Source organism: Cinclus cinclus, chromosome 7, assembly GCF_963662255.1.
Source record: "Cinclus cinclus chromosome 7, bCinCin1.1, whole genome shotgun sequence".
Lineage (NCBI taxonomy): Eukaryota > Metazoa > Chordata > Aves > Passeriformes > Cinclidae > Cinclus > Cinclus cinclus.
Window position 1 is genome coordinate 15,168,745 of NC_085052.1, and position 22,299 is coordinate 15,191,043.

General features: G+C 40.6%; 1 protein-coding gene across 1 annotated transcript in view; it reads left to right on the plus strand.

Moving 5' to 3' along the window:
* The window catches only part of BLNK (B cell linker), a 90,085-nt gene that overhangs the window by 41,803 nt on the left and 25,983 nt on the right, over positions 1–22,299 (plus strand). Inside the window, exon 4 of the mRNA XM_062496298.1 lies at positions 18,445–18,510. Within this exon, the coding sequence (XP_062352282.1) occupies positions 18,445–18,510 (66 nt within the window). The remainder of the gene's footprint in view (positions 1–18,444; positions 18,511–22,299) is intronic.

Genomic DNA, 22,299 nt, shown 5'->3' on the forward strand with positions numbered 1-22,299 from the left:
TAGATTGAGATCCTTTGATGCAACACTGTCTCCTCAGAGCATCAAAAATAAACATTAAAGAGATTTACTGTAAATCATTTTAATCTACTTGCAGCTCTTTTTATTCAGCTTCTCATTGCTAAATGTTTATGCTATATGATAGAATTTAAAATTGTCTGCTTTTATTTCAACTGTGTGAAACCCTAGAGGCTCAGAAACGGCAACTGAGAGCCAAAGCTGTACCTGTACCCTGGCTTGGACTTTCCACACTCTTTCCTGCATAGAGATTGCCCATCTGTCCTGTGTGCCAGAGCTCCTGCCTGGGACACGTTCCTAGGGTTTCTTGCCATAAGGGTATCTAAGGGTAGATGCTGCTGCACCACTGAGCCTCACCCCACCTGCAGTCAGGATTTGGCTCCAGGCATCAACCCTGATCAGGAACTCAAACAGGCTCCTGGGTTCCCTAAACTAATATGTCACACAGTCATAACCTGTAACTTGCATTAAGACAGTGGCAAAAAATGGTCTCCATAGAAAGCTGTTAGCATCAAAACTTATGAATCTTAAAGGAAGAGGTGCATAGCTGATATATTGAAATTTAGTAGCTTCAGCAGGAAACCCTGACAAACCCAAATTTATCATACAAACCATGTACTTGAAGGTATTAAACTAGGGAGCATTAATTGCAGTGGAATTAAGAAATGGCAGTCATCAAAGAAGTCAGAGAAAAACCTTTGGGCAAGAAAACACACCCATCTTGTCAGTGATAGCAGCCAAACCCTGGATTTTGCTTTATTATTTCTCTACAACTGGCTCTGTATGAAGATGCTTGTTGTGATCTAGGGACATCACTTAACAAGAACTGAAATGTTTTAGACAAGGCATCTGATCCTTTGTTTCTATGCTACAGAAGATTTTTTATCTACTCAGAAATTCAAAGCCAAACCAAAAATTATCCTAACAATAGGATATAGAGAACTGGAGCCCTGAAACAGGACACACCTGGCAATCCATAGCAAATTTTGACCAAATGAAGGTAGGATGGTCACAGTCTTTGTGACAGAGTTCGTTTCAGCAAGTCTGGTTTTGACCATGCCTCAATGGCCTCACAGCTCTGAAACAGAAACCAGAACATACTACCAGAACAAGGCAGCATGTGGAAGGAAAGAAGAGTTGGTGGGAAACAAACAGAAGAAAATAACGGAGATATTTATTAGAGAGATATTAATTATAAGTTCTGTTTCTGAATATCTTTATCAACATTCTTTATGAAATTATAAAGAAGTTGCTCTTAAAAATCTATCTATTTGTGAGCATAAATGGAGAATTATATTGGGAGAGAATGAGAGAGACCAACCCAGACTGAGCCACAGCACTTGAAGGGAAGAGAAAATTAGGTTGCAACAGACAATGGCATTTAGAAAATCTATTCAAGCATTTAGAAGGCCTTTTTTCAAAATTACAATGGCATTTTGAGTATCAAAAATTTAAAACAGAAATGCATGCATATTCTGTAAGCCATGCTCTCAAGGGACTTTACTGGCAAATTCTGCATACCTGTATTAGGTAATAGTGCCAGGAACTCATCCCCTATCCTTTGCAGCCATATAAAGGAAAATAAAGTTAGTGCTTATCTATATAATCACAAAATTGACAGCCAGTGTGGATGGAGGTTCTTAAAATATTAGAGAAGAAAATATAATTTAGGTAAAAGGTTTTCAATTATGTTGCTCCAGAGAACCAGTATTGTGGGAACACCTCTGCTAAATGCCTCATCGAAGACTTCAAGATACATTCTTCTGGGACACCATTATTCCCCACACCCCAGGGCGCTGTCCCTCAGCTGGGCATGCTGCCCAGGCTTCCAGGACATGTCTCAGCAGGCACCAGCACAATCCCCACTGGCCCCAGACGTGCCAGGGAGCAGGGAGGTGACACAGGCATCCCTCAAAACAAAACCCCATCTACCTAAAACAGCCCTCGTGACTGGGGAGGAGAGTTGCTTGTTAACCATCACTATGGTCAAGATGCCACCCACGTGGTTAAAAAAAAATCCCAGTTCCTCTTCGGCCTTATCCAAATGAGCATATTATGTCAAAGAGGGAGAGTTGCTGGGGTTACAACTACAGAAATAGCATGACATTATGTCTGCTGCATGGCTTAAACCTACCACCGCCTCCGGGCTCTCCCAGGGCTCCTGAAGAGGAAGGCAGGGTGTTTCCTGCACTGGGGGTCAGTCAGGCCCTGCCCCACCTCCAGCCTAGGCCCCCAGAGACACTGTTTTGGGGTGATAAGTAAGGCTGAGGGATGGAGAAACTCCTGCTCCTTGCCCTGTCCCTGGTGCAGGTCTGCAGGGCCACCCTGCCAGCTGGACACTGAGGCGTGTCCCTGTCCGTATGGGCTGTACAAGTCCACTTGGCCACAGAAAGAATCAGTCCCAACATGGGCCAGGAATTCAGACTCTGCAAACACCTGATGGGCAAAAAGGAGAGACATAGGTTTGAAGGGGCTTGGCCATGCCCTTCTTTATTTAAGGTTTTTCTCTAGTGGTTTTCCTGTATTGTTGCACGCAAACCAGACTTCTCAGCACCGGGACAGATGGCCAGATAGGCTGACTTGGAGGCAGACCAGAAAGAGCTAAGCAGGTACCACAAAATCTCATGAACAAGTCTTGTGTAATGAAGACATTTTTAGGAATAGCTTTATGGCAGCAGTACCTGTCTAAGAAGTCACATGCCCTACTCTCCTCACCCTGTGCTGCACCCTCACAAACATCTGTGCACCAAATCAAACCAAAGAACTGATGAAGTTAACAACCCTATTTTTGTGACTTTTTGCTAGATTGTTTGCAGTGGACTCCTTCCCCAGTCACTCAGTATACAGCTACACAAACACAGGGGTCAGCAGATGACCGGGATGAGAAATCCTGTGTGAGTCAAACTGTCACCGAGCCCTGAGCACCCAGGGACTGCCCTGAGCATGACACATCAGCAGCCGTCCCTTCCTGGGACCAGGGAGGTGACAGCACTGCAAGCACAGATGAGAAAACTCAGCACTGGGCACCGCAGGGTTTTAAACCCATAGCTTCGGTTGAGTCAGGAAGAAACAAGGCAAAACCAGCACAGTATTGCAGATGACAGATCCCAAAGGAAAACAGCCCAGGATTTCTGTGACAGCCAGGCAAGAGGCAGTCGTGTAAGGGAAACCACTGTAGGAGCCTACTGAGTAAATCTCTTATTCTGGTATGTGTTCAGATAAGTGGGAAGATTATATAGGCAAATGGAAAAGTGACACAGCAATTTATTCTTATCTACTTCTTCACATTGTCAGTGTGAATTTTAACTAATTAAAAATTAATTTAATTTTCAAAATAACTTTAAGGGAGTAAAATTACAAAGTTGACGGGTCCACAACCAGATACAATGCAATGTGGAATTTCAGTTTTGTTCATTACATAACATTCGACATTATATTATTCCTTAAAGCCCATAAACTTCATAAGATACCCCAAAAAAAGCTATTTGTACACTATCGGCCCAGCCTAGAAAATACTGTATTCAAACACCAAGCAATTCCTGTGCTGAAAGCTCAGAGACCAAAACCACAGCCTGCCAAGATCACACCGATACTGCTATCAAAAACAAAAATCTCACGGCAAGCTATTTCCCCAGAGTCACCTGCACTAGCCAGGAAAGTCTGTCTTGCTCCTTCAGTTTCACAAAAAAACTTTAGTCAGTACAGTCTGAGCAGAGTAATTTCATGGGAAAACCTAGTGACAATGAAAAGTGACAATGAAAATCTCACCTAGACATAACTTTGTGTACTTACCAAAACATATTAACATGATGCAGATATACACATTTTTTTAAAAACTACTGGGTTTCTTCCTTAGAACAGCTTTAGGTTATAAACTAAGATACAGAAGGGGAGCAACAAGAGTCATCCTCCAAAGGTGCAGAATTCAAACGAATCAGCCCTTCAGGATAAAGGCTGGATGTGAACACACTGCCCCTCAGAAGTAACTCGCTGCCTCCAAAGTTCATCTTTATAGAGGAAAACATGGTTGAGCTTAAGACTGAGCAAAAAGTCCCAGGCTCAGAGATATCAGAGCCATAAAACGCAGTGAGCTGCGTGCATGTTGGGTAGGAACAACCTTGCTGTGCCTCTGGAAGCATCGGGGTTTTTTCCTGCCTTAGTTTAAAAACAGGGTAAGAAACCTTTTTTTTTTTTTTTTCGTTAGAGTTAAATTCAAAAGAATGGGGATAAGGTGATGATTTTCTCTCACTTTTACTGGGGAACCTCGGGAAAGGAAAAGTTCCCACGCAGCATGTTCCCACCCGGCACAAATTCACCAGGAGTGCAGAGGAGCGGGGAGGAGGGGAACCAAGAGCTTGCCATCACTCCCCGCATCCGGCAAAGTCACCGGGGCCGGGCAGGTGACAGCGAGCGGGTCCTGCCCCGGCACGGCCCGCTGGGCCCGTCCCCACCCGCCCTTAGCGCAGCCGGGCCGGGGCCGCCCTCAGCTCCCCGGGCCGCCCTCAGCTCCCCGGGCCAGCGCGGCCCGGCGGGAGGGGCGGATCAGCGCGGCCGCCGTTCCCAAAGGCTCCTCCCGGCTGCCGGCTCCGCGGCCACCTGTGCGCGCCCCGGGCGAGGCGGGGCCGGGCCGAGCGCCGGATCCCTCCCCTGCCGGTGCCCGCGGCCGGACGGGACGGCGAGAGGCTCCGGCAGCGCGGTCCGGCTGCGGCGGGACCCGGCGGGGAGAGAGCCCGGCTCGGGGAGGGGAAGCGGCGGCGCCGGCAGGTGCCGAGCCGAGGGCAGCGCGTCCCGGCGGGGCAGCGCTCACGGGCATGGAGAAACTCAACAGGCTGACGGTGCCGGCCGGGGAGAAGTTCAGGTAGGGGCTGGTCCGCTCCCGGTCCCGCTCGGCGGAGTGCGGGGGGGATTGGGAGGCGCCGAGGCACGGGAAAGGTGGCAAAAGTTTTAGAGGCAAACGGAGTTTTTCCCGGTTTCGCCCGGGGCGCTGCAGGGAGTGCGGAAGGTAAACACGGGTCTGGAGTGGATAACGCAGATTTCAAAGCAAAATGTGTGTCGGCTTCACCTGCAGCGCAAAGAGGAATATTTTCAAAGTGTTTGTTTTCAAAGCTGTAAGGAAATAGTGTGTGACTCATTCTGATGTATGAGTCTTATGCAAATTAGAAAAGCTTAATTAATTGGTTGATGCTTTAATGTCCTACGAAGGTGGCTTTTGCAGTTCTGTAATATTTCCTAATCTTCGAAAGAACTGGTGGAATAGAGGGAACTGGAAAACGGGAAATGTTCCTAAGTGAAGGAGAACAATGTTAAATACAGGGTTTGAGAGGAAAAAAGCAGAAGCGGGCCATTACTGAAGTATTTTTAGTGTGTCTCAATTTGTGTGCTGGTACAGTTGGCACCTCAAGGCTCCTTCATCATTCCTTCTTGTATTTCTGAATAGTTAAAGAAGTTCTGTTTTGTATTAAAGCAACATGGAATTCTTCTCGTCCCCTGAAAAAATAAGAATGAAATACTGAAAAAGATATTTTCCTAAAATAAGTAGTACTTAAGCTCTCAGTGCTACTAGACTCCTCAAGTCTCCCTTCTCCCCAGAAACCTTTATGCAAACTGAAATAATCCCTTGTAAAGCTAATTTTGATGGAATGCAGTTTATTGATATCTACTCTTTCCATACCGTTGAAATATTGTTGTGGGGGGGTGTGTACTTGCAGAGATGCAGTGACTCTTACACTTCTCAACCAGGCACACCTAATGAAAGCCAAGCAGGCTGCATTCTAAACCCAGGCAAGAACTCTGTTGGAAGGCTCAGTGGACAGGGGAAGAACACAGGGAATTTCCTCATTGTCTGCAATTTACCACCTTAAGTAGTCTAAACTGGATCAAATGGTGTCAGAGCTCAGTGTTGGTCTGAGCTGGCTATCTTTAAATAACAAGTCGAGAAACAAGATTGAGAGATGGTACGTAAAAACTGAAGTGCACATCCTCTGCTGGAATAAAATTGTAGCTGGATTTCATCTTCTGCACTTTTGTTAACAATTAAAGCAGGATTCCCTTCAAGTCTCTAAAGTGGGTATGTATGTGAGGGTTATAATTGCCCACAACTTTTTGGGTTGTGGTGAATCAGTTGGTGAACTGATTCAAAAGCCCTGAACCTGAAAAGGCAGCATCACACTTCTGCTGCATCTTCACATAGATGGCACTCTCCATCTTGTCTGAGGTTTTAATATTGTTGTAAAATAGGGAAGAGAAAGAAGTAGCTCTGCTTTCCTCTATTAACCTGAAGTGTTAGAAGTTACTTTTTCTTTCCTCCTCATGGCTAATTCAGCCTATTTGTACAGGGAATGTAGGAGCACCTGTTCCTCAAGCGTGTGAGTGTTGTCACCACGCTCAGTGGATGTGCAAGCTTCAACTTGAGCATATTGAAATACTCCTTAGAAACCCGAATGTGTGTTTGCAGAATCTTACTATGGTATCAGAGTTATAAAACCTGAAGGCAGAAGTTGCCATGAATAGATATCATTCATAGGATATATTTAAGAGATTCAATACAGGAAGAGATCAGCATAACATGGCAACAGCCTTTTCCTCCTCTCTTGGAACACCTGGATACCCCCTTGTGCTCTGTGACCTGTTGACAGTGCAGTTGACTTCCTAATACCACATGGTCTGCATGGAACACACATAGGTGGTTCAGAGTTTGTACTGAATGTTACATGATCTAAATGGTTATGTCACAAACATATTTTTCTTCATACGCTAAGATGCAATGCCAAGAAATGTTTCTGCCAAACATAGTTTCAATTTATGTGATTATAGTTGGCATTTTTAAAGACAGCTTTCTTAAAATTTCTGCTTTGTAGCAGCAAAAGTTAAAAAAGCACTACTGTTGAGTCAGTGTCTAAGATCTTTTGATCTTTTGATATTTCTATTTTTTTTTTTAAGTGTAGACCTGCAAAACTAGTTATTGTATGGTTTTGCTAAGCTCAGTTATTCTCCTTGGGTATAGTCAAGCCTACCAGACCTAGCTTTTTGTTGCATTAGCAAATCTTACATCAGCTCTGAATTCTTAACGTGTTCCATTAGTTAAGTTTAGTGCAGCAATAAGAACTGTAAGTGTTCTGCCTAACATGTTGTGGTATGTACATTGTTTGCAGTTAAGCCACTCAACTAACTTCAGTAATAGTCGGACAGGAATGCTGGAACTTCATGGAATTCCGGTATTAATTTCTATATAATGTTTCTTATAAGGCATGCACAGTATTATACAAATATTCTGTCAGAGTACATTGTGTGTTCTAACTGCTTCCATATAGCCAGGAAAAATTAATTCAAAGGTTCGATTATTTATTTTGAGAGAAACTAATCTGTGGTGCATACAAGTAATTTGGTACTTTGAATTGTTTCCCAAGAGTGGAGTGAATACATGAGCAATAGCCATGCTGCCATGGCAAGCTCTAGTGTGCCTGGATTTCAGACTGAGCTTCAGGGAAAAAAATTATGCTGCAAATATACAGAAATAGAGGCACTCATGATCAGGGACAGTAGGCAGCATGGGTAATGGGAAGTTAGCAGCTCAAAAGAAAAGTCTGCACTAACCTCGCAGACTCTTTTGTGGTTTAACTTCCCTAGACTATAAGCCTATGATTCTTGGTATTTAAATAATTTCTGGCTACTGTATGTGACTGTGTCACAGCATCTCTTCAGACTTGCTGCATTTTTCTATGATGACCACAAACCTTAATGATGACCCTCAGCCCGTGGCTGGCTTTGCTATGTAGCACCAAGTTCTTTTCAAAGGCATCATCACCACTGTGGTGATGGGCAAACCATGGAACAAACCAAAGTGTGCCATATGCTTGCACTCGCCTAAGGTCATGCAGCCAGCAAGTTCCAGATTGCAAACAGCCTTTTCCAAGAGCACAGTTTCATCTTAATTTCATATGACTTCATTAATTTGCAGCAATCCATCTCTGCCCCAGCAAAAACAAAGGCTTAAAATCCCTATCTCCAAGTACAATGCCTATTTGATAGGAAGTTGAAATAAACTGGCAATTTACTTTTTTCAGGTTGAACAAGTGTTCAACCCATTTTTTTGCAGGATTTTGCATTAGTCCCTCTTGTTAAACAGAAGGGTTTAAGTCCTAATTCTGTGAAGATCAAGAGGGTTTTCTTTAAGGCCTGAATGTCTGTTGTCTGTCAAACTTGGAGGTGTTCATGGTCTTCACTAATTTTCTACTGGTAGCTTGGCTGTAACTGCTAGGCCTTCTTCCTTAACAAAAGATCTTCTGACAATGTGTCTTCTTGAAAATGTATAGTAGAAAATTAGTTCATTTGTGATTGAAATTATATTTAGCTGTAAACTGACACCTCCTATGGATAGGATGGGAGCATCACCGTAGGGAGCATTTACTTTTGGAGAAAATGTTTGGGGCCTATCTGAATACTAGTTTTGTGCTGTAAGAAAATATTTTATTTTAGGTAGTACTCATTCCTCTTAGTGATAGCAAACAGACTTAGATACTTAATCTGTCTTTTCAAGGCAAATTTTAATTTAGTTTATTGCCTCAATAAACTTGAACAGGACAAAACAAAAATAAACTCAAGCAAGAAATAGACTAGAGTTTCAAAGTAACCTAGAGAACATTCTCCATGACAGAATTAGGCATCAAAGCCAACATCCAACTTCAACATCTCAACCTCTTATTGGTTACACAGAGTCCAGAGGAAAGGCTATGCAAATAATAGAATCATTTAGTGGTTTGGGTTGAAAAAGACCATCCTGTTCCCATCTCTCTGCCATGGGCAGGGAAACCGTCCACTAGATCAGGTTGCTCAAAGTCCCATCCAACCTGGCCTTGAACACTTCCAGGGATAGGACAGTCTCAAGTTCTCAAGACAGCCTGTTCCAGTGCCTCACCACCTTCACAGTAAAGAATGTCTTCCTAATATTCAAACTGCTCTCAGTTTGATGCCATTCCCCCTTGTCCTGTTACTACATACCCTTGTAATCAGCTCCTCTCCAGTTTTCCTGTAGACCCCTTTCAGTTACTAAAAGCCTGCGATAAGATCACCCCAGAGCTTGCCTTTTCCAGGCTGAGCAATCCCAATTCTCTCAGCCTCGCTTCTGCACGTCTACCTGCTCTGATGTTCTTCTCTTTCCAGCAAAAGTCTAATCTGCCCTAAGGACATAACAGCTGTGAAGGTCTTCTGGTCTTCACCCATTGCCCCCCACAGCCACCTCTTGTCTCAGCTTCCAGCTGAGAGTTGTCTCCTGACAACTTTCCACTACACAATATCACTGTGTGGTGACAGCAGCTTTTGTGGCACAGCCATGTTTTATCCCATCAAAATGTAGGCTGAATGTGACATCACATGAAATCAGTTCAGTGATTTGCAGTCTTCAAAGCTGAGTTTCACAGGCACAGGTAAAGGAGGTCACTGGCTATATTTGCTGTGCTGATGAGCATGAACAAAAGTGGGGTTTTTTTCTGTAGGGTTGTTAGATTCTATTTGCCATACAAAGCACATGATTTTGATTAAAAGATAAAGTTTTATAATCTCTATTTCCTCTAGTTTTCTGTCAGCTTAAATAGTTCATTAATCTCTCTCTCATCTCTGGACTTTGGAATGAAATGAGATAGGAAATGCAGACTTCCCCACATACCACTGCAAAAATCCATTATTTCACTCAGTGTGACTTCTCCAGTCAAATCCTCTTGCTTCTCCCTCTGACCTTGCTTTATCACAGCGTAACCTCCATCCCATCTATATTTGTCCTTCCTTATTCCCTTCCCTCTGCACAACCACTTCATTCTATCAATCCCTTTAAAGCTTCTTTTCTTCTTTCCAGCTATGTCATCCAACCTGGACCAATCCCTAGGCAATAAAACCAACCAACCAAAACACCCAAGCCCAAAACATGCTAATTTTTACAAGACAAAAAAAATTTTTAAAATGCCACAAACAAAAGGGAGGAAAAAAGCCAAACTAAACCACTGCATAGGACTTATTCTCACACACAACTTCCTGCCTATAATGCTGTTTTTAGAAAAGTATGTTTAAGTGTGACTGTGATCTGTGTGTTTTAAACAAAAATACAGTAATGTGGACAAAATGATACAGTATAATATTGAAACTATCAGGAGATGTCCTCTTTAATCTCTGCAGGTAGACAACAGTGTAAGGGTGTAATCTCTTCACAAGATCAGCTATGCTTACATATCACCTATGGCTTCATTCTCCTGTGCTGGCAAAATTAAGTCAGTGGCATAGCTTATTCTGCTGCTACTTCATATGCACACTGTTCCAAATAAAATAAGTCCTTGTATTGACACTCTAGTTCTGCCAAAATAACTGTACAGAGTAGGAACATTTGTCAACCATAGCTGTCACAAATGACACTGTCCTCGGCCTCCAACTGTCAGTTATTCAGCAGAAGTGAGTAATTTACATTTGATCTAATGACATAGGTTTTTTGGATTTAAGTAAAATGATAAATTATCAAGAGCCAAGCAAATAACCCAATAAATTAATTTTCATGGCCATGGGAGAAAACCAACATTCCAGCAAATGTAGCAAAACTATTTTTTACCATTAGTTTATAAATGTACCCCATACAGCTGTGTATTAAATCATAATGTGATATTGCAGGTACCCAGTGATATGTTGATTCCAGAACAAAACAGTTTTGTGTTTTACAGAACCATTCAAAACCTACATACTGCACAGGACATTAATAATGTGATAGATGCTTCGCTCTTGGAAGGCAAATATGAAAATCATAAATCATTGCAAAAAAGCCCCACTGGAAAACCATATTAGTTTATATGCTCAGCAGACAAGAGAATTGAAAAATTTATGGAAAACAATGGCTAATTTTCCTACTTGGCTCTTAGATTTTTGGTAAACTGTAAGAGAATGTAATGTAAATATGTTTGGTTTGTGCCAGCCGTATAATAAATTACTGTGGAGTAACAGAAGCTTGAAAATTCTGTTAGTATCTTTATCCTAATTGGTTAGTATATACATTTGGAACAAGTTTATTTTCCAGACATAAGCAAAGCCTGATGTGCAGTGCTACGAGTTGATGACCTCAACATAAATTACTACACAGCAGATACTTTAGAAGTAATTAAAATAATGCATCCTGAGGCAATAATATGAAAAATATGAGTATATGTTTTTCAAGTTTAATTCAAGGGGAACTGGGTGAAGTAAGCTATTAATACAAAGGGCTATAGCATGTGGCTCAATGTTTCCTTACTATCTTAAAATGTGGATGCTGTAGGCATCTCTGCAGGAAGCACAGAGATGAAAAAAGTGCTGCTGGAGCTGCAGCTACGTGGCCATTTGAATCTGGCATAAGTCTGAGCTGCTGCCAAAAGAGCAGGTCCCTTTCTTCCACCCTCCCAATGCCCCTGCTCACCCTGCCCCTCTCTGCCCTCTCCCTGGCACTGGGGTTCCAGTGACCACATGACAGAGCTGCATCTGATCCTGCTGATATCTAAATTGGCAAAAGAAAAAAGAAGTTAGTTTCCCAGCTGGAAGTCCCATGATTCATCATAGCTGGGGAAGCACCTAGGGCAGAGAAGAGCAGAATTTCCCCTTTCAATGGCAGCCCATGTGGGCTCCATTAAAGTGACATAGGGACAATTAGGGAATTTCTCCAGAGTTTTAACAAAATTTGATTGGCTTCAGAGCAAAAATAACACGACTGATCCACGAGTTGCCTCCATTAGGTCCCTGTCAGTGCCACCCCACAACTATGAAGGGTATAATGCTTCTGTGGCTTGAGCAAGAGCACTTTCAGCACAAGTACAGCAGTGTTTGTCAGTGGTGATATTCTGGGTCCATACCAGATCCTCTCTTTATTCATTTCCCTGCAATGCCTTTCTGCTTCCTCTTCTTGTTGAAATATAAAAGTCACTTAATTCTTTTAAATTTCTGCCCTTGTTCTCCTTCAGTGACCAGGCTGTAAGGTACTAATCCTTCAGGGAGGTACAGCAGTCACTTAGTTTTAACTGGAACTGTATTTTAGAGTAGCCTAATATGTTGAGCTTCTTCCTGATGCTTGAAAACCTTCCAGAAAAGTGGAGTAAGTCTTGTGAATGTGGCTTGTTGGGGGGGGGGGAGGGGGGGGTTGTTTCTGTTTTATAATGCATTAACTTATATCCAGAAAGCTGGTACAAAAAAGAGATCAGTAAACCAAAAAAAGGCTCAAAACAGAGCAGGTCAGTTACAGAACAGAAAACAAACTTCACCTTTTTATGTCAAGAAGTGACTGTAATAATCATTTACATATCATAATACCTAATTATTTTCTGTATTCCTTACGCTGTCACTGTTTTTCAGTTGGAGTAAAGAGGAGAGCAATCTGCCTAAGAGGGAAGTGGTTCCAAAGCTTGGAGTTTTTGTTTGTTTGTCTCCAGGCAAATCCAAATGCTTAGCATTGGAAACCTAGAATGGGTTCTTGCAATATACAGAACTCCCAATCACCCCAAAGTACTTACACTGTTTACTTTCACATTTGTCATGATTTCTGTCAAGGATGTATTATCCCTTTACGTATTGCATTTTTTTATTTACTCAGTGAATATTTGTGATTACCAGTACAAGGAGAACTGACAGATTTTTTTGTATAGATTACATAGAGGACAAATGAAGATGAAAAATACAATCAATATTTAGCCTGTCTGTGCTTCTGTGTGTACCATGTAAACACACACCTGCTCTAACTATGGGGTTTGCTTTTAGGTAAAATAGTGGATGATTCAAAAGTAAGCAGAATAGAATGTTTCTGAGACTTTAAAATATCAACACCCTTGTCAAAATGAATATAAACTATTGTCATTTCCCCTTGTGCATCTCCCAAACATGGATGAAAACAACTCCTTGTTCCTTCTTCCTCTCAGATAGGTAGCTGTAATTGACTTCTCCCGATAAGCAAGCCTCTTTGAACTTCTCTTCACAGCTTTGAGATAACTGTACAGATAAAGATCAAAGACTCAGTGCCTTGAATGGATGGTTTGGTGCCATAGGTTACCACCTCCAGCTCCAGACTTCCTCTTCTCCCACCAAGAAAGCCATTGCAGAGGTGGATAAAACCCCAGAGAGGATGAAGTGGTTTATCTGACTGCACCTCAGTGATTCAGCTGTCTCACATGCTTTTGTGCATGTTACATATCACAGCCATTGGAAACACCAACTCTGACCCAGGTGGCTGCTTCCACCTGGCATTTCTTTGCAAAGGACTCCCACTCTTGCTGTTCCAGGTAGCATATGATATAAGGGTGTGCATGTGGTGTCTGATGCACCTGAGGAGGTCTAATGAGGAATTAGATGCTTTCTATACTTGGTATTTCTTTTTGCTTTCTACTGAGGAATTAGAAGTGAAGTGGAAGGAGGTAGAGTTGTTTTAGAACATTTAATTGCACTGTCTTTGAGACACAAAACTGACAGGTAATGTGAAAATACATCTTAGGAAGACACCCAGTTCATCAAAATCTATATTCTTCCACAAAGACCATAGCAGAAGTATTGCTTTCGTGGAAGCCTGGCATAGGAAAAGTGGTCCTTTTCTAGTTCATTAATTCCGTTTGAGAAGATATTTCAACGTAAGAGCTTCATGCTGTTCAAAATCTCAAGTGGTACTTTTACAAATCCCCTTCTAGGTAAGCAGGTTCTACCCCCAAAAGGAAGCAGGACTCTTCCCCCTTTGTCCAGAAACAATAACTTTCTTTCTTAATTTGGTCACCTGCATAGCTGTTTATAAAACTGGAGGATAATAGATACACAAAACAAAGACCAGCTTGGGAGAAGTAGGTGGAATAATTGTGCTGTGAGAAGCCATAAAGGAAGGGTCTGAACATGCTGTTTTCTTTAGTTTGATATTTTAATGTGGGGTTTTTTTTGTTTGGTTTGCTTTGTTTTTAATTAACAGAGGTAGCTGTAATAATTTTTAGTTTTCTGCTCTTTGAGTTTTAGTTTTTTTTCTTCTACTAACTTAGCTTTTATTCTCCAAATTTCATTGTACTCTTCTTTGCTTTCTGTTTTGCGGTTCTTGCAAAACTTTATAGCTGAGGCAAGTGGGTATTTTTGGAAATATTTTTGTTTTTAGTCTGAATTTGCTCTTATTAAATCACATTCTAGGTTTCTGATGCCAATTATTTAAATTTGCCTGAAAAAGAGCCCAAACAAAACAACAAAAACTCTGAAAAACAACAATTTTTTGTTGTAATGTGATATTTCTTATGCCAAAAGTGAGTGCTACACCTACCCACAATCTTACTTTTAGTGAATAAAGAGTAATCTTCAGAAAATATGACTTTCTAGGCACAGAACTACACATTATCATGCCAGTGAGAAACAGATGTACCCAAAAAGCTATAACAGCTGCAATTGGCATGCAAATTGTATGATTAACAGTGTGTTTATATTTAAAATTATTTTTACTATTTTGAAACCAATTCAGCTTCCAGTTACAAACCTGATTTGAGGAGGAGGAGGAGGAACATACCAGGTCCCTTAATGTTGAAAGTGTTAATATTGCTTGTAAAGCTGTCCTAGCAAACCTGTTGATATATCACATTCAAAATTCTGCTCTTCTTTAACTAAAGGAACTGGTTTGTGAGTACTGATGGGGATTTTTAAAGAGTCAAAACGGGTAATTCAGGCAGTCCTGTAAACACCAGAAGTGTAAGAAGGTTCAATTTGCATCCCAGATAAAAGAAATCGGTATGCTTGTAATATAGAAAATTTCCTGTAAATAACTGAAAATAAGTGTTTGTTTTGCTGCCACTCCCCAGCAATTCTGCAGTCAGCCCTGTTTTCAAAAACTTCAGCAAACCCCTCTCAGCTACAAGTGCTCACAGCCAGACACCCTGAAGCAGTTGTGTCCCACTCCAGAGACCCTGCAAAATTCTCTTGCAGTTTGGGGGGCTGTCACTCCCCATGTGACACAGCACAGGTAATAGCCTGACAGCCAGGTGGGCACTGAAGGTGCAAAGCCCTGGGCTCACTGTGCACAAGTGGGTCAGTTGTGCTGCCCATGCACACAGCAGATCCCTCCCTGTTTCCAGGAGCAGGGATGGCTCATGACCACTGGGGAGCCACTCATGCTGACTGCTCTGAGCCTTAACACACGTATCTACAGAATACATATTGATAAATGTCTTCACAGATTTATAATACCCATAAATACAGTTTCTCAAAAACTAATCTAAATAGTGGGAGAATTCCATATTACACAAATCTGTCTGAAATTAAGACAGACTTCTCTTTCTCAAGTCTAGGGACTCTGTACCTCGTATCTGAGTTGAAAACTTGTTACATAATTTATTCTTCTTCATTTTTCTGTTTAAAAATTATTTTACCTTTGGAAAGCTTTTGTAGTGTGTATGCAAAAGAGCCAAAGGCTCCCAGGTGATGTTTGAAGGTGGGGATGTCACAGACCAGGTTTGCCTATCATCCTCACTTCATCATCACATATTCCTCATAAGCTGACTGTGACCAGATCAAAGAGAGGGTGGGTTTGTTTAATTTTGTTTTATCTCGAGGCAGCTCTTTCAGTCCTTGAGTGCAGCAAGGTGTTTTGTCACACATCAAATCCTTCTTTCAGGATGTGTGGTATTTACAATGGTAAAACTTTCCACCTTCCTTCATGTATGTATCACAGCTAGTGACCCTTTTGTCAACAGATCTGATAATTCTGAATTACTGGAGTTTTTTAGCTACAAAAATAGAAACACAGGGCTAAAAAGTGTTTTGTTTTAGGTTTCTGTCTTTTGTTGTTGTTGTTGTTATTCCTTCCAACATGAAGAATTTCTAATGTATTTGTAAGAAACCCAAGACCTTTTAGAAGCACCTACAGCCAAGACTTCCAAACTTATTATCTGCAGAGCTTTGAAAATCTATTGTGTACTATGAGAACCTGATCAAAGGGTCCCATAGAAGTTACAGTTAAAATGGATCTCAAAATATCTATTGCTGAAATGTGCTTTCAAAGATTAGCAGTAACACAGACTGCACCTTTATCTGCAAACCTGATTTTGCATAAAAACACCCCAAGCAGGTTTAATGAAGAGCTGGAGCTTGTAGTTAAAGAAGCAACTTTAAGTTTTACCTCTTGATTATCTTTAATAATATGCAACACAAAGTAAGACAAGCATTACTCATTATTTTTATTTACAGTACTAGCTGATGGAGGTCCTTGAGTATTTCTAGTATCTGCTCATCCCAAGAGAACCTTAGTGAATAAACATTAGTTGGTAACCTAAGCCGTGTTGTGAAGAAGAGGTTGTAGTTCTGTACCTGATGGGAGGGCTGCCTGCACTGGGCCATGGGAGCCCCCATTTCCTGGCTGTTCTCAGGGCTGCTGCTCTGGTAAGGTCCTCTCACAACTCCCTTTACTTGGCGTGTAATCTCAAGTATTTGAGAGCCATACAGCAAGTACTTTAGTGCTAGTCAGGTATGTCCATTCAGTCAAAACGTCAGGTGGATAAATGCCCTTCTGTGCTTCACTTTCCTCATCACTCAGGAATGGCCTTTGGGCTTGGGATAGAGTGCCTTAAGATTTGGAGAATCCTCTTGCCACAGACTTTTCTATCTGGCTCTCTCTCATCTTTTCTTCTCTCTCTCTAAGATGGCAAATGAGACGCACAGTTCTTTCTAAAGCTTTTCAGTTGCTGCCTTTAAACGGCCTGGCACTTCAAGAAATTTGAGCCTCCAGCTAACTGGACAGACTGGTTTTTTGCAGCTCGTTCAACTCTGTGGGTCTAAGGGGATTCCACTTGAACTGGAGATCAGCTGTGCTTGATGACTTCCTACATTTCCCATTTAGTGCACTGGTTATCTGCTTGCTCTCACAGGCTTCAGACAAGTTAAATTCTCCAGGAGCAATAAACAACTATTTTAGCAACTCCTATAGGAGCTACATAACTTTAAAAACTGAAAACATTCACATTAATGCATATTAGGTACTCTCTAATTTATCAAAGTTGTAGTTAGAAATCTAAATGCCTCCAGAAAATGAATAAGGAATAAGAGACACAGATTTTTAAGAAATTTGACTATGCAAAAAATGGGAATGTTTTCATTTCAGTCCATCTGCATGGAAAAAATATCATAATAGCACCAGTGCATGTGATTTCCTAATTTAAATGCACCCCTTTTAATAGAAAAATGTAATAACATTAACTTTAAACTATAACCTTATTCAAGACTCATGGAACATCCATGATGCTCTAATCAATTCACCCAAATATGATCAAATTAAAAGCAAATTCTTAAGACTAGTACTTACCAGTTTTGTGTTGGATCTTATTTGCATGCATGTGTGAATGACAATAAATGACAATATAGAATAAAAGCAGTAATGTAAAAAAAGCCCACCTTAGTTCAAAATAAAATAATATTTTTGCTAATGTAAAGATACTGATGTCAGTGACGAGCAATAAGCAATATTCAGATAGAAACCTAAGGTTAGATTTTTGTTGGTGAGTCCTATCTCTGACAAACAACAAAGGAAATTTAACTGACGCTGACATCCATCCCTAATTGAAGTCTGGCAAGCCTTTTTGAAAGAAACACAAACACTTACAACCATTCTCCCCAAACTAGAACTAAACCATTTAGATCTCCTGTCATTCTTTTCATTCCTCATTATTTTTCATTTATAGACACTGCCAGGTGCCAGCTGGGGCACAACACAGAAACAGCAAACTGCAGATGATGGCTATTTCTGATGTTTCAAGCAGAACGGGAAGCTGAATCTGTTAAGAAAAAGTCCCCAACAAATACAACAGAAAAGCAGAAGTTATTCTGAGATTTTCCCCTCAGATTTAATGTATTTGGTTAGTTTAGATAAAAATTCAAGATACTCTTATAGGTGTAGTACATTATTGTTGGAAATTTTGGAGCATTTTGCTGTACACGTCTTTCTCACAATTACAGGTATTTTATTTCTTTATATTAGCAGGTAACACTATATCATTTTGCTGTAAATTAATAGTTTGAGTTTTCAGCAGGAGTTAAAATACATGTTTGCTTGCGAATTATTTGTCCATTTTACTTAAGTGGCCCATGTATGGTCAGAAATCATAGGACATCACCATTATAGCTTTGCAGTGCTGTAAAGCCACTTCTAGATACAATGTTAACATTTAAATATTCTAAACTATAAATTTAGGCAAGGATTTTTTTCCTGATGCACTTACTCTTAAACTGATTGTTTGTACTGTACTTGTATTTAGAAGAAGGAAAACACAAATAATGCTAAAGAGCTCTTAAAAAGGAAGGAAAACTTCATGCACAAATGATTTAACTGCTTCAATTAATGACTTATTGAAGATATATTGAATATATGTTTCTTAATTTATATTAATGGCTGCTCAACCACTTGGTAATTTAATGCTGGCTTTGTTTTATATCTTACAGAAAGCTTCAAAAGATGGTGCATGACATCAAGAAAAATGAAAGTGGGATAATAAACAAGTTCAAAAAGTAAGTTTGCAATGCCAGTCCCTAGTTTTGTCAGTGTGGGGAAGTTTGGATTACAAGTACAGTTGTGTGTAGTACTTTAGTGATGGGACCATGTCATTCCAGAGGGATGTACTTCAGTGCATGGAAAAAGCTTTGGTTCAGACTGCAACCTGCAGAATTGTCATCAGTATTAAGACTATCATAAAGGAGCTGCAGAACTGGAGTCCAATGATAGGTTGTGTTTGTAGCCTTGAAAAAAACAGTATTTGAGTGAAGAGCCTTTTTTTCAAACGTTTGCTGGGATTGGTCCTTGTTTATTGTTTGCATGTGTGCCTTTCTCCTTAGGCAGCTGTTTAGGCTTCCTGTTGCAATTAAGTTGAATTTGAGCTCCACCTTGGACCAACTGGTCAGACATCATACTTAAAATTCCCATAAAAATGCTAAGTCCTCCTGTGTTTCAGTGTCATAAAACAAAATCCAGCATTACCTAACACCCTTATTCTAGTAAGAGATGCTGAACAACTTGCAGATTGTGTCATGTGCATGAAAGTATCATAAAATATTCATATGTATTTATACATAGAAAGAAATCCCAGTAATTTTGCATCCTTGTAAAATGAATACACTATTCACTGTTTCTAGTCAAACATCTATTTAAAGCAATTAGCTGTTTAGCACACTTTTCTTAATTCAACAGCTCATTTGCATTGAAAATCTATTTGGATGGGATTTTCTCATTCAGATGTGTTTCTTTACATGGGTCATTGGCAGCAAAAGTATTAAGTACTTTTAGGAGTTAATTACAACACCCTAAGTGCAGTGTTTCCAGGATAACCATATTAAATTCCAGAAATACAGCTCTTGTACATAGGACACATGGAAGCATTGTTTTAAATTGTTTTTAGAGAGGGACCATGATGGCTCAGTTCAAGGGAAACAGCTAATTCTCGTGTCTAAGAAGCAATCAGTCAGCTATTGGCAGAAGCACTCGGGCTCTGCCTGGTTTGGCTGTGCAAGAGCTCAGGACAGCCAGGCTGGCTCAGCTCAGGCAGGCTGGTGTTTGTGGGGCAGCTGCTGGACCTGCCAGAGGAGGGGGACACACTGCTGGGAGCAGCAGGACTGACCAGCTCCCCTGCTCAGGGGAGTAATGTTCAGGCAGGAGGAGTAATCTTGGCCTCTAAGCCCTCCATTCTGCTCTCATTTCTACAGCTGTGTTTCTACCCACAGACCTTGAGCAGGCTCTGATGGTAAAACACCTGATATGTCAGTTTTTTGAGATAATTTCTTTTCCTTTACTCATTTTCTTTCACTCTAAGATTGCTGCAGTTCACAGTTAATCAGTCACTTGCTATACTTACTTATTTCCATGCAAGCACAAAAAGAGATTTTCCTATAAAATGGCCCCATTTCACCTACTTGGGGTTTTAATTTAATTTGTGTTTCTGTTATTAACACAGTGACCACTGTGTTCACCACCCATCTACAAAAATTTCATTTTCACCTGGGACCTGCTCACAGGGAAGCGCTGCTAGACTGTCCAAGGCTTTTGGTGGGATTTTGGAGGGGAGGGGGTTAAAGAGGGTTTCTTACAGTTGCTGCTTTTTAATAAAGGGTGGCTTCCCATTTCACAGTAGTTGTTTAGCTGTAATTAATAATGTTCCAGTGGACTCAGTTCAAAAACCTCAGAGAGGAAAGATGACAGAAACCACAGAAGCATCTGAGGTTTATCATTTGAGGCTACAAAGTGTCTCCCATAGCTGCCTGGAGGTGAATTCTGTTGTTAATCAGTTGCTCTCCTTGTGTGTCCTTCCTAGAGAATAAGAGAAGAACAGAAAAGGGAGAAGTAACATGAACTAAATGTAGGAGAAGCTGGGAAGGTCATCCTTATGTGTCAAAGGTTGCTGCTATAGCACTGCAATTCTTTGATTCACTCAAGATAAAATATATATACATATATATATAAGAGCAGACTCAAAAACTCAAAGCATGACTGCAGTACAAAGCTCCCATGTCAACTCTCCCAGTTATAAGAACACAAACCGAGGTATAAAAACATAATAATCTTTCTGATGTTACTGTGGCTCATCTGAGTCATAATAATCTTTTCTGCAGTTATGAAGATCAGAAATTATTTTTTAATTGAAGAATTTCTAGTATTTGCACATGACTTCAGAGTTTAAGTCTTGAACCCGGCACATAATGAGACTTGCAATAAAAGCATGAGTTGACAACACTGATAAGGATATGTACAAGAGGTGCTAAGATTTCTAGAATTAGAGCAGTGTTCCTCACTATACAACCTTTGGGGGCTTTTTGTTTGATTGTAGATGCTTTCTCTAAAACATGGTTATCCAGTTGATCACTACTTCCATTTCAGTTAAAAGATTATTTTATTAAATGTCAAGGTTCTAAACATGACTGAAGAAGGAAAAGATTTATTTAAAATAGGCTTCGTATAGCATAGATTCATCCATATGCTGGGAAAGAAAATAAAACCCCAACCTATTGCAAGTAGAAATAATCTTAGAGAATTCAATCAGAGTATTTGCTTATCTGAAGTTATCACCCAGATGTGTGCTGTAAGCCTCTATTTGTGAAATACATTAGCCTTATTAGCAGTATTTGTTAAAATACTTCTAAAATCTGGATTGGCTCTTGACTATGCAGAAATGCAAAAGGTCTTGCATCAAGACTTTTACTTTCCAGTGCAATTCATCTGTGGGGTGCAGGTGGGGAGGAATTAATCTACTATCCAAGTGTGCCTTAAAGTTCTGTGGAAAGCAGGCTGAACAGTCCTGGTAACAGGAAAGAAATGGGTTGTTTTTTCATTGCTTGAAAGTTCCTGTTGTTCCCAATTCTGACTCGAGGTTTTCTGGCAGTAAAAATATTGGCCACCACAAGATAGCTGTCACCTGCTTGCCCTTAATCCTATGCAAAACTGTGTACAGCCCTGAGTCCCAGCTGCTGTGCAGATCAGTGTCAAGGAGGATTATGTACTCAGTGTAGGAGCAATGAGTGTAGCCAGCATTGTATAAACAGTGAGAGCTGGGCGTTTTTTTCATATTCGTATTCTTGGTAATACAGAACAGGGAAGCAGAGAAATCATAGGTTTCCTGGTGTAGGATGGTTGCCTATGCTTGAAACACACTGAAGACATAGCACTCATCTGTACGTCATAAGCTTTAAGCCTCTAGGCTTTGTTCAGTCCTGGCTCCACTGAGGTTGGCATTAATAGTCACACTGCATGTACAGCAAAATCAGGACTTCACCTAAAGTTTTGGTATGTGTTGACCTACTGTGTTGAATAAGAAACAAGAAGTTCAACTTGTTCACCTTGCTGTAATATCACATCCTTCACAAAGCCATCAGAAATCATGCACTTGTACTCACGTTTCTTCTGACTGCGCAATATCCAAATATGTCCCATTTCTGACCTGAAAAATGGAACGAAGATGCTTTACCCAGCTTTTTAGTTGGGTCTTTGCTTCAGATTTGTGTGGTCCATTTTTCTTTACCATTTATAATTTAGGCAATAACTTTAGGCAGAAAAATAGTTGTGTCACTAAATGTCTTTTCAACCTGCATAGCTCCAACTAAAAGACATTCATGGTCAAACCCTTGGCAGAGGGAAAAGTGGTATTTTATGAACCAGACAGTGAGAGAAGGTACCAAAATCAAGCTGTACCACACTTAGACAAAGAAAACAGGAAAAAGTATAATACCTAATTTTAACTATTATGCTGAAGAAACATGAAAACTACTGTGTAGCTGAATAGAATGTTTTGAGTGTCAGGATTTTTATTACTATAA